General features: G+C 59.7%; 2 protein-coding genes across 8 annotated transcripts; both read left to right on the top strand.

Moving 5' to 3' along the window:
• Window positions 1-201: 201 nt before the first annotated feature.
• On the top strand, window positions 202-5,123 carry LOC139076977 (ral guanine nucleotide dissociation stimulator-like). Of its 7 annotated transcripts, none has more exons than XM_070582199.1 (8): window positions 202-339; window positions 736-932; window positions 1,199-1,306; window positions 1,713-1,823; window positions 2,762-2,955; window positions 3,602-3,661; window positions 4,362-4,555; window positions 4,820-5,123. In XM_070582199.1, the coding sequence occupies exons 2-8, from the start codon at window positions 831-833 to the stop codon at window positions 4,981-4,983; spliced, it is 933 nt and encodes a 310-aa protein (XP_070438300.1). In that variant the 5' UTR covers window positions 202-339; window positions 736-830; the 3' UTR covers window positions 4,984-5,123. The 7 variants fall into 7 exon arrangements, with proteins under 7 accessions (XP_070438300.1, XP_070438299.1, XP_070438298.1 ...); XM_070582198.1 differs by having other exon boundaries at window positions 732-932; XM_070582197.1 differs by having other exon boundaries at window positions 202-352.
• Window positions 5,124-6,366: 1,243 nt separating this feature from the next.
• On the top strand, window positions 6,367-10,840 carry LOC139077070 (ral guanine nucleotide dissociation stimulator-like). Its single transcript, XM_070582943.1, has 7 exons — window positions 6,367-6,601; window positions 7,101-7,196; window positions 7,463-7,570; window positions 7,977-8,087; window positions 9,026-9,378; window positions 9,867-9,926; window positions 10,624-10,840. The coding sequence occupies exons 1-7, from the start codon at window positions 6,587-6,589 to the stop codon at window positions 10,838-10,840; spliced, it is 960 nt and encodes a 319-aa protein (XP_070439044.1). The 5' UTR covers window positions 6,367-6,586.
• The last annotated feature ends 283 nt before the right edge of the window (window positions 10,841-11,123 follow it).

Genomic DNA, 11,123 nt, shown 5'->3' with positions numbered 1-11,123 from the left:
GCTCTGCGTCCTCAAGGCTGGGGCTCTGGCTGCACACAGGCATTCCCAGGGGCCTCTGGAGAAGGCTGTGTTGGTGGAAGTGCATACAGATCTGGAGATGGCATGGGGGTGAGGGGGAGTATTCGGCAGTGTACACGGGCATTTGGTCAGTTCTTGTTTGAGGAGGAGCCCAGGTCCGGGGCACCCTGGATTGTAGCCCTGCCCACATCACACCCACGGTGGAGGCAGTGGCGGCCACTTTTCTGCTGAGCTCAGGCCTATGCAGTCCTGAATTGAATCTCTCACTGGAACATTGGGAAACTGAGGCCCCTAGAGGGGTAGGGAATGGCCCTCGACAGGGTGAGTCCAATGGGTAAGTGTGTGTTCTGACCTTCTAGGGCAAGACTGGGACCCCACGCGGAGGCTTGGCTTCTGAAATTAGGAACCATGAGACCTTGAGAAGCTCTTGCCAATCCCTCCCTTTTGTGGGAGCTGTTTTCTTCTTGGCCTCCACAACCTGAGCACACAACACGCGGACGCACACAAACACACACACACACGCGCATGCACACACACACAAACACACACACACACACACACACACACATTGACCTTGGATGCAAGGATGGACTCTAGGGTGGGATCCGAAGAGAAGCAGACACAGGGCAAGTGGCAAGAGGAAGAAACACGAGGTGGGAGGCATTGCCTGCAAGTGACACCCGCCTGCAGTTTGAGAGGTATCGTCCTCTAAGGTAGGACACACGCCAGAGGACATGTCTAGCAAGTCCACGCTCCGGTCCTCCCCAGTGTGCAGACAGGAGGCCGACAGGCCCTGAGAGACACAACGGCTTATGCAGGATCCAGAAGAGGTAAGGAAGAGGACTTGTTTCTGCGTCAGTCTCAAAGCTGGGACCTCGGCCGCACCCAGACCCTCTAGGGAGCCTGTGAGACGGGTGTGTTGGTGTTCCTGGGTACGCCTACGACGTCGCATGGAGAAGGGGGGTGAGCAAGGCCATGGCCAGAGGACTGTTTGCATGGGTGGTATCTGAGGGGGGCACTCAGGTAAGGGCACTGCAGGAAATGAGGTCACTTCCTTGACAACAGACCCCAACAGACTTGGAACCCCCGCAACTAGGCAGCCACGTGCGCAAAGCCAGCTCACTTGGCTGGAGACTCTTGATAGAGAAACATGTTCTCCTGCTTTCTCCCGCCTGACCAGGGCTCTGGTTCCCAGAAAGCCCGCAGGGAGAACCTTTGGAGACGTTGTGGACGCTGGCTCAGCTCCCACGCCCCCCACCGCTGGACCTTTGGCAGGAGGTCCTCTCAGGTAACATGAGGAAGCCTAGAGCAGCCCAATCGAGGCCAGACCAGCTCCCCGAGCCCTCCCAGGGCAGCCCTCATCCCGTCCTCGTGAGTGTGGGGGCCAGAGGGACGTGTGGGCAGGATCTGCCCTTGGCCGCAGAAGGTTGGTGGGCTGGCAATAACCTGCTTTTCCCGTCACGTTCCCAAGCCAGGACAGGGCTGGCAGGACTGAAAGGGGACCCCTAAGCTGCCTCCTCATTCCAGGCCCTCAGGCTGCCGTGTGTTTCCCTCCTCGGTGGAGGTCTGTGTGGACCGTGGGGCGGGGCATGTGTGTCCAGAGTGGAGAGAGTCACAGAGGTGTGAGAGCCAGCAAAGACAGCCAGTCGGGTCTCTGAGGCTTGCCGCCTGGCTGCCGGGCACTGTCTTTCCAGAGCGTCACTCAGGAGACGGGCCAGCAGCTGAGCCACGACGCCCTCGACTCCACCACCCTGCAGGAAGGGAAGGTGCCCCACGCTGCCAAGCGAGGCCAGGGCCGGCTCAGGGTGAGTGCAGGTGCTGGGGAGACCCAAGCCCCAGGGCCCCAAGACAGCACTGAGGACCCCAGGTCTTCGAAGGCCCTGAGACAGCCCCGGGGCTCCTGCCTGGAGCCCTGCTCCCAAAGGAATCTGAATCCCCATCTCTTCCCCCGACCTTGCCCTGCGGGCCCAGCCCCCGTCTTGGCCAGAGGAGACGGCCCTGTCCACAGAGGTGTAGCAGAGCAGAGACATTTCTAGCCCATCAGCTCACGGGCGTTCAAGAGTCCTTTTGCGTTCTGTAGAGATTTTCCTGTTTGAACTCCCATCCTCACGTGTCCATGTGGCCTGGCAATCCTTCCCCACCTTCTCCCAGTCGGACGCAGCATCCTGATGGATAGGCATGCTTTTTGCCCAACAGGACATGGGGCTCACAGGGTTCTTTCTGGTCCTCTGCCTTTGCTGTCCAGAGGAACACGTCCACGTGGCCTCTCGAGGTCAGGGCGTCGGGCCTCAGCAGGCTGCCCAACTTTCCAGAAGGGAGACCCATTAGCCCAGTGACTCAGCCCTTCACTGAACCCGCACCTTCTGTTGCCATTTCCACAGCACCGCCCTGATCACCCTGCCTGTCCTCCCGTCCTCATCCCTCCCAGCCCACGAAAAGCCTCTGTGTTCTCCTGTCTCGAATGGGCAGTTGGTCAGCCACCCCAGGGTTGATGCTCTTCATCCAGGGAGGGGCTGTCACTCCTCTGCCAGCACAAAGACCTAGGAGACCAAGAGGTTTAATCCTTCTCCACCTCACATCCTACTTGGAATCCCGAGAATTCTTCCCTGCCCTGGGCAATGATGCCCACTTCCGGCCACAAGTCACCGCGGGCTTGGGCATTCGGTGCGACCTCCAGTCCCCGGCACTCCTGGGGCCCGCGGTGCGGCCTCTGATGGCAAGCGGCCCCTCTGTCTGACCCCAGGCTGAAAATCCATCCCCAGCGAAGAGCAAAGCGTCCCGCCTGGGGTGGACCGTCCAGGCTGGAACGCGGCAGAAGCGAGTGGAGCACCTGGTGCCCGCCTTCCTGGAGGGCGACACCGCCTACGTCCACAGCTTCCTGTGCACGTATAGAGGTTTTGCCACCACACGACAGGTGCTGGAGCTTCTGTTTCAAAGGTGCGTGCCGTGCCCCTCCGCAGCACTGTGGGCATTCAGCCACCTACTAGCTGTGAGGCTGGGGATGTCACGGCACCTCCCCGAGCCTCGGTTTGCTCCTTGCAAGGCGGGCTGAAGAGAGGATCAGCCTCCAGGGGAGATTGTAGGGACTCAGGCAGGTGCTGCCTGCAAAGGCTTCTCGAGAAGCCTAACCCTCTGGGAGGGTCGACTGGAGCGGAGGGGCTGTGGTTGTGCTCATTGAGGATATTCCTCTTGCCTAAGGCGAAGCCTCCGCCTCGTCCCTCAGCGTGCCCGTGGCCTTCACTGAGTTGTTGTCTTCCCTTTGGAAAAGGAGATGGCAGAGCTCTTCTAGGTCTCTGACCTGGGTGAAGCCAGAGCAGCGATCCCTGGGCTGAGCCGAGGCCCCCGACCCACTCAAGCAGGAGTGAGGGGCCGGTTGGAGCTCCTTCCTTCATCACGCACACACAGAGGTCCCCACTAGGTGCAGAAAGTTTTCTAGGCACTGACCAGAATCCCGTGCGCAGAGCAGGCGACAGCCATGCCCTCCAGGGCTCCATTCTCCTTGGGAGTGAGACAGCGCCGCTAGGCTTCTCACGCAGGCCTGATCCCCAGTCCAGTCCATGCGACGTCCTCCTGTGTCTTCTAGATACGGTTGTGTCCTTGCCTATGGCGATGAGGACGGCGGACCCCTAGACCAACTCAAAAAGTGAGTGGGCTTTGGAATCCCTAGGAGGGCGCCCAGCGTCCACACTTGGAGGGCAGTTGCCTGCAGCGTCCCGCTCACTCATCTGCTAGAAGCTCCCCAGCGGGTGCTCAGCTCCTGCTCAGGGGGCTCAGGGAGTGCTCCGGGGCCACATAAGCCCCTCCCTGGTCGAGATACGGGGCAGGGGAGCATGACCCTCATGGGACACCTGGTGAATCAGGCAGCACGTAGGCCCAGGAGGGAAAGTTGGAGGCAAGAGGAGGGCCCTGGGAAGCATGGGCGGGAGACAATGTCCGTTGTTCCCTCACTGGTCAGATGTTCTGGGAGCACCTCCTGTGTGCCAGGGAGGGCAATGAAAAGAGGAGACTGCACCGCTCGCTGCCCTCACGCAGCTGACGTTCCAGTGGGCAGTGGGCGGAGAGATGCTCCAAGCAGTGTGTCAGGCTTCCCTGAGGCCTAGGAGAGGTGACGCCACCACGGCACAGGGCTCCCCCTTCCAAAGGCGTTTTCCTAGCCCCTCCTTGGTGCCCTGGCCTAGCTCTGCCAAGACTGCCAGATTGGAGGTGGCCGCCAAGTAGGACTGGCCCCTGGACAGCCAGGAGCGGGAGGCCCAGGAGCCCAGGCCCGCACAGGGATGCCCGGGAGGCCAGCGTGCAAGGAAAGGACCCTTCTCTGACTCTGCTGCCCACCTGTCCGTCCTCAGGGCCATCTCCTTCATTCTGGGCGCCTGGCTCCGATGGTACCCTGAGGATTTTATCCAGCCCCCAGATGTTCCCAGCCTGGAACTGCTCTTGGCCTACATCGGTCTCAATATGCCCGGCTCGGAGCTGGAGCACCGCGCCCGCGTTCTTCTTTCCCGGCTGGAGCAGCCTGAGCACACTGATGCCAAGACTGAGGGTGAGGAGGACTCGGGTGTGTGACGTGGGCGTGTGCAGAGGGGATGGCGCTGCGCCCCCCGGAGCAGAGTGTCCAGAGGCTGGGGTTCGGCTGGGAGCAAGGGGCGGGCTCAGATCACTCTTGCCAGGGACTCGAGTCTGGGAAGACTTTCGGGGGCGTGGTGCTTGGACTGAGACTGCTGGATTGGCGGCAGAGGGTCCCTTTCTTTGGAATGACTTGGGCGGGCAGTCATGTTGGTGGCGTTTTCTCTTCTTCCATCTCCAGCTGCAGCTCCACCGAAAGACGCGGAAGACCCTGAAGATCCGGCACCGTCTCTCCCTCTCGGGCCCAGCCCAGCTCAGAGCCGCACAGGCATCTTGCGAGCCACAGCCGGCTCAAGACCTTCAGCAAGCACTGGCAGCATCCCAGCCACTACCCTCAGCTCCTGAGCTGCAGCCCCAGAGAATCCTCGCCTTCCCCTAGCCATGGCGTGGGTTTTAAAGTTTTGTTTTTGGTTTTTCTTTACTTAACCTTTCCCTGTATTTTATCTCGTCAGTTCAATAAAGTTTAGTTCTTGGGTTCTTTTCAATTGTTCGCTGAAGTGGCGTGAAGCAGACTCACAACGTCACACCAACGTCATCCGCATCTAGTACCCGCCCATTTTTGTCCAAGAGAAACCCTGTCCCTGGGAAGCAGTCAGTCTCCCTTCCTCCCACCGCAAGTCCCTGGTAGCCACTGAGTTTCCTTCTGTCGGACTCCGTGCGTTTCCCTCCTCCGGAGTTTGCATGGAAGTGCCAGCCTTCCAGAGGTGGCCTCCTGTGCCTGGCTGGGTCTGGTCTGAGGTGAGTGACTCCGGATGTTTGAAATTGAGATAGCGGTTTTCATTAAGAAGAAAAATCCCCCGGAGATCAAAGATTCTGTCTCAAAGAGGATGCCCCGCTATTCCCTCTTTTCACTTCCTGGGGATGGGGACCCATTGGAGGTGTGACACCAGAGCTGGAAACAGCGAGGGAAATGTCGGGGCCAGGGAGACCCCTTTCAAATCTTTCGCTTTCCTGGATGGGCCCTGGTAACGTTTTCAAAATGTGCAAATTTCAAAAATATTCTCATCGCATATGAAACACTGGCGTTTATAAGAAGCGTATCGTGGAGTAAAATATATTCCCCAAAGTTTTAACGTTTGAGATAGATAATTAATGTTAATTTGGTAAAAGAATGACTTAAAGATGAGTCATAAGAAACGATGCCCTCGTTCTACCAAGAAACAACTGCCCAGAACAAGGGGTGGCCAGCTTTTCAGAGCTCTTCATTGAGCTCTGGTGCGGGGGCGTGTGTGTGTGTGTGTGTGAGTGTGTGTGTGTTTGTGTGTGAGGGCGGTGTGGGTGTGTGGGTGTGTGAGGGTGTGGTGCGGGAAGGAGCCTGGGGCTGTTCCTTCCTGGTACCTGATGCCCCACAGTGGGCTGTGAGTAGTCACACCTATCCCCTTGCGCGTTCTCAGGGACCACTGACCACATCCAAATCTCAGTAGTGACACGGCATCGCTTTGCCGTCCTCTGTGGAATCGCTCCAGTCAGTCCACACTCAAGAGGAGGGGATTACAGCAGGAGGTCTAGACCAGGAAGTCCTGATCCCAGGTGGCCAGTGACGGGAGAAGGAGAAGACCCCAGAACTTCAATGCCTTGCCCAGAATCCCAGATGAGGAAGAAGGCGGAGCCAGGGAGGAAGCCAGCTCTGCGTCCTCAAGGCTGGGGCTCTGGCTGCACACAGGCATTCCCAGGGGCCTCTGGAGAAGGCTGTGTTGGTGGAAGTGCATACAGATCTGGAGATGGCATGGGGGTGAGGGGGAGTATTCGGCAGTGTACACGGGCATTTGGTCAGTTCTTGTTTGAGGAGGAGCCCAGGTCCGGGGCACCCTGGATTGTAGCCCTGCCCACATCACACCCACGGTGGAGGCAGTGGCGGCCACTTTTCTGCTGAGCTCAGGCCTATGCAGTCCTGAATTGAATCTCTCACTGGAACATTGGGAAACTGAGGCCCCTAGAGGGGTAGGGAATGGCCCTCGACAGGGTGAGTCCAATGGGTAAGTGTGTGTTCTGACCTTCTAGGGCAAGACTGGGACCCCACGCGGAGGCTTGGCTTCTGAAATTAGGAACCATGAGACCTTGAGAAGCTCTTGCCAATCCCTCCCTTTTGTGGGAGCTGTTTTCTTCTTGGCCTCCACAACCTGAGCACACAACACGCGGACGCACACAAACACACACACACACGCGCATGCACACACACACAAACACACACACACACACACACACACACACATTGACCTTGGATGCAAGGATGGACTCTAGGGTGGGATCCGAAGAGAAGCAGACACAGGGCAAGTGGCAAGAGGAAGAAACACGAGGTGGGAGGCATTGCCTGCAAGTGACACCCGCCTGCAGTTTGAGAGGTATCGTCCTCTAAGGTAGGACACACGCCAGAGGACATGTCTAGCAAGTCCACGCTCCGGTCCTCCCCAGTGTGCAGACAGGAGGCCGACAGGCCCTGAGAGACACAACGGCTTATGCAGGATCCAGAAGAGGTAAGGAAGAGGACTTGTTTCTGCGTCAGTCTCAAAGCTGGGACCTCGGCCGCACCCAGACCCTCTAGGGAGCCTGTGAGACGGGTGTGTTGGTGTTCCTGGGTACGCCTACGACGTCGCATGGAGAAGGGGGGTGAGCAAGGCCATGGCCAGAGGACTGTTTGCATGGGTGGTATCTGAGGGGGGCACTCAGGTAAGGGCACTGCAGGAAATGAGGTCACTTCCTTGACAACAGACCCCAACAGACTTGGAACCCCCGCAACTAGGCAGCCACGTGCGCAAAGCCAGCTCACTTGGCTGGAGACTCTTGATAGAGAAACATGTTCTCCTGCTTTCTCCCGCCTGACCAGGGCTCTGGTTCCCAGAAAGCCCGCAGGGAGAACCTTTGGAGACGTTGTGGACGCTGGCTCAGCTCCCACGCCCCCCACCGCTGGACCTTTGGCAGGAGGTCCTCTCAGGTAACATGAGGAAGCCTAGAGCAGCCCAATCGAGGCCAGACCAGCTCCCCGAGCCCTCCCAGGGCAGCCCTCATCCCGTCCTCGTGAGTGTGGGGGCCAGAGGGACGTGTGGGCAGGATCTGCCCTTGGCCGCAGAAGGTTGGTGGGCTGGCAATAACCTGCTTTTCCCGTCACGTTCCCAAGCCAGGACAGGGCTGGCAGGACTGAAAGGGGACCCCTAAGCTGCCTCCTCATTCCAGGCCCTCAGGCTGCCGTGTGTTTCCCTCCTCGGTGGAGGTCTGTGTGGACCGTGGGGCGGGGCATGTGTGTCCAGAGTGGAGAGAGTCACAGAGGTGTGAGAGCCAGCAAAGACAGCCAGTCGGGTCTCTGAGGCTTGCCGCCTGGCTGCCGGGCACTGTCTTTCCAGAGCGTCACTCAGGAGACGGGCCAGCAGCTGAGCCACGACGCCCTCGACTCCACCACCCTGCAGGAAGGGAAGGTGCCCCACGCTGCCAAGCGAGGCCAGGGCCGGCTCAGGGTGAGTGCAGGTGCTGGGGAGACCCAAGCCCCAGGGCCCCAAGACAGCACTGAGGACCCCAGGTCTTCGAAGGCCCTTGAGACAGCCCCGGGGCTCCTGCCTGGAGCCCTGCTCCCAAAGGAATCTGAATCCCCATCTCTTCCCCCGACCTTGCCCTGCGGGCCCAGCCCCCGTCTTGGCCAGAGGAGACGGCCCTGTCCACAGAGGTGTAGCAGAGCAGAGACATTTCTAGCCCATCAGCTCACGGGCGTTCAAGAGTCCTTTTGCGTTCCGTAGAGATTTTCCTGTTTGAACTCCCATCCTCACGTGTCCATGTGGCCTGGCAATCCTTCCCCACCTTCTCCCCAGTCGGACGCAGCATCCTGATGGATAGGCATGCTTTTTGCCCAACAGGACATGGGGCTCACAGGGTTCTTTCTGGTCCTCTGCCTTTGCTGTCCAGAGGAACACGTCCACGTGGCCTCTCGAGGTCAGGGCGTCGGGCCTCAGCAGGCTGCCCAACTTTCCAGAAGGGAGACCCATTAGCCCAGTGACTCAGCCCTTCACTGAACCCGCACCTTCTGTTGCCATTTCCACAGCACCGCCCTGATCACCCTGCCTGTCCTCCCGTCCTCATCCCTCCCAGCCCAGAAAGCCTCTGTGTTCTCCTGTCTCGAATGGGCAGTTGGTCAGCCACCCCAGGGTTGATGCTCTTCATCCAGGGAGGGGCTGTCACTCCTCTGCCAGCACAAAGACCTAGGAGACCAAGAGGTTTAATCCTTCTCCACCTCACATCCTACTTGGAATCCAGAATTCTTCCCTGCCCTGGGCAATGATGCCCACTTCCGGCCACAAGTCACCGCGGGCTTGGGCATTCGGTGCGACATCCAGTCCCCGGCACTCCTGGGGCCCGCGCGGTGCGGCCTCTGATGGCAAGCGGCCCCTCTGTCTGACCCCAGGCTGAAAATCCATCCCCAGCGAAGAGCAAAGCGTCCCGCCTGGTGTGGACCGTCCAGGCTGGAACGCGGCAGAAGCGAGTGGAGCACCTGGTGCCCGCCTTCCTGGAGGGCGACACCGCCTACGTCCACAGCTTCCTGTGCACGTATAGAGGTTTTGCCACCACACGACAGGTGCTGGAGCTTCTGTCTTCAAAGGTGCGTGCCGTGCCCCTCCGCAGCACTGTGGGCATTCAGCCACCTACTAGCTGTGAGGCTGGGGATGTCACGGCACCTCCCCGAGCCTCGGTTTGCTCCTTGCAAGGCGGGCTGAAGAGAGGATCAGCCTCCAGGGGAGATTGTAGGGACTCAGGCAGGTGCTGCCTGCAAAGGCTTCTTGAGAAGCCTAACCCTCTGGGAGGGTCGACTGGAGCGGAGGGGCTGTGGTTGTGCTCATTGAGGATATTCCTCTTGCCTAAGGCGAAGCCTCCGCCTCGTCCCTCAGCGTGCCCGTGGCCTTCACTGAGTTGTTGTCTTCCCTTTGGAAAAGGAGATGGCAGAGCTCTTCTAGGTCTCTGACCTGGGTGAAGCCAGAGCAGCGATCCCTGGGCTGAGCCGAGGCCCCGACCCACTCAAGCAGGAGTGAGGGGCCGGTTGGAGCTCCTTCCTTCATCACGCACACACAGAGGTCCCCACTAGGTTCAGAAAGTTTTCTAGGCACTGACCAGAATCCCGTGCACAGAGCAGGCGACAGCCATGCCCTCCAGGGCTCCATTCTCCTTGGGAGTGAGACAGCGCCGCTAGGCTTCTCCACGCAGGCCTGATCCACAGTCCAGTCCATGCGACGTCCTCCTGTGTCTTCTAGATACGGTTGTGTCCTTGCCTATGGCGATGAGGACGGCGGACCCCTAGACCAACTCAAAAAGTGAGTGGGCTTTGGAATCCCTAGGAGGGCGCCCAGCGTCCACACTTGGAGGGCAGTTGCCTGCAGCGTCCCGCTCACTCATCTGCTAGAAGCTCCCCAGCGGGTGCTCAGCTCCTGCTCAGGGGGCTCAGGGAGTGCTCCGGGGCCACATAAGCCCCTCCCTGGTCGAGATACGGGGCAGGGGAGCATGACCCTCATGGGACACCTGGTGAATCAGGCAGCATGTAGGCCCAGGAGGGAAAGTTGGAGGCAAGAGGAGGGCCCTGGGAAGCATGGGCGGGAGACAATGTCCATTGTTCCCTCACTGGTCAGATGTTCTGGGAGCACCTCCTGTGTGCCAGGGAGGGCAATGAAAAGAGGAGACTGCACCGCTCGCTGCCCTCACGCAGCTGACGTCCCAGTGGGCAGTGAGGAGAGATGCTCCAGGCAGTGTGTCAGGCTTCCCTGAGGCCTAGGAGAGGTGACGCCACCACTGCACAGGGCTCCCCCTTCCAAAGGCGTTTTCCTAGCCCCTCCTTGGTGCCCTGGCCTAGCTCTGCCAAGACTGCCAGATTGGAGGTGGCCGCCAAGTAGGACTGGCCCCTGGACAGCCAGGAGCGGGGAGCCAGGAGCCCAGGCCCGCACAGGGATGCCCGGGAGGCCAGCGTGCAAGGAAAGGACCCTTCTCTGACTCTGCTGCCCACCTGTCCGTCCTCAGGGCCATCTCCTTCATTGTGGGCGCCTGGCTCCGATGGTACCCTGAGGATTTTATCCAGCCCCCAGATGTTCCCAGCCTGGAACTGCTCTTGGCCTACATTGGTCTCAATATGCCCGGCTCGGAGCTGGAGCACCGCGCCCGCGTTCTTCTTTCCCGGCTGGAGCAGGCTGAGCACACTGATGCCAAGACTGAGGGTGAGGAGGACTCGGGTGTGTGACGTGGGTGTGTGCAGAGGGGATGGCGCTGCGCCCCCCGGAGCAGAGTGTCCAGAGGCTGGGGTTCGGCTGGGAGCAAGGGGCGGGCTCAGATCACTCTTGCCAGGGACTGGAGTCTGGGAAGACTTTCGGGGGCGTGGTGCTTGGACTGAGACTGCTTGATTGGCGGCAGAGGGTCCCTTTCTTTGGAATGACTTGGGCGGGCAGTCATGTTGGTGGCGTTTTCTCTTCTTCCATCTCCAGCTGCAGCTCCACCGAAAGACGCGGAAGACCCTGAAGATCCGG

Source organism: Equus przewalskii, chromosome 18 (assembly GCF_037783145.1).
Source record: "Equus przewalskii isolate Varuska chromosome 18, EquPr2, whole genome shotgun sequence".
NCBI classification, from domain to species: domain Eukaryota; kingdom Metazoa; phylum Chordata; class Mammalia; order Perissodactyla; family Equidae; genus Equus; species Equus przewalskii.
The sequence above is the reverse complement of the archived record's forward strand: the minus strand, read 5'-3'. Positions and strand labels throughout refer to the sequence as shown.

Bases quoted from the DNA above. Each gene is read 5' to 3' on its own strand.
- LOC139076977 (XM_070582195.1), top strand. The intron at 2,956-3,601 runs GTGCGTGCCGTG...TGTGTCTTCTAG, and splicing joins CTGGAGCTTCTGTTTCAAAG to ATACGGTTGTGTCCTTGCCT. The intron at 3,662-4,361 runs GTGAGTGGGCTT...GTCCGTCCTCAG, and splicing joins CCCCTAGACCAACTCAAAAA to GGCCATCTCCTTCATTCTGG.
- LOC139077070 (XM_070582943.1), top strand. The intron at 7,571-7,976 runs GTAACATGAGGA...CTGTCTTTCCAG, and splicing joins TTGGCAGGAGGTCCTCTCAG to AGCGTCACTCAGGAGACGGG. The intron at 8,088-9,025 runs GTGAGTGCAGGT...GTCTGACCCCAG, and splicing joins GAGGCCAGGGCCGGCTCAGG to GCTGAAAATCCATCCCCAGC.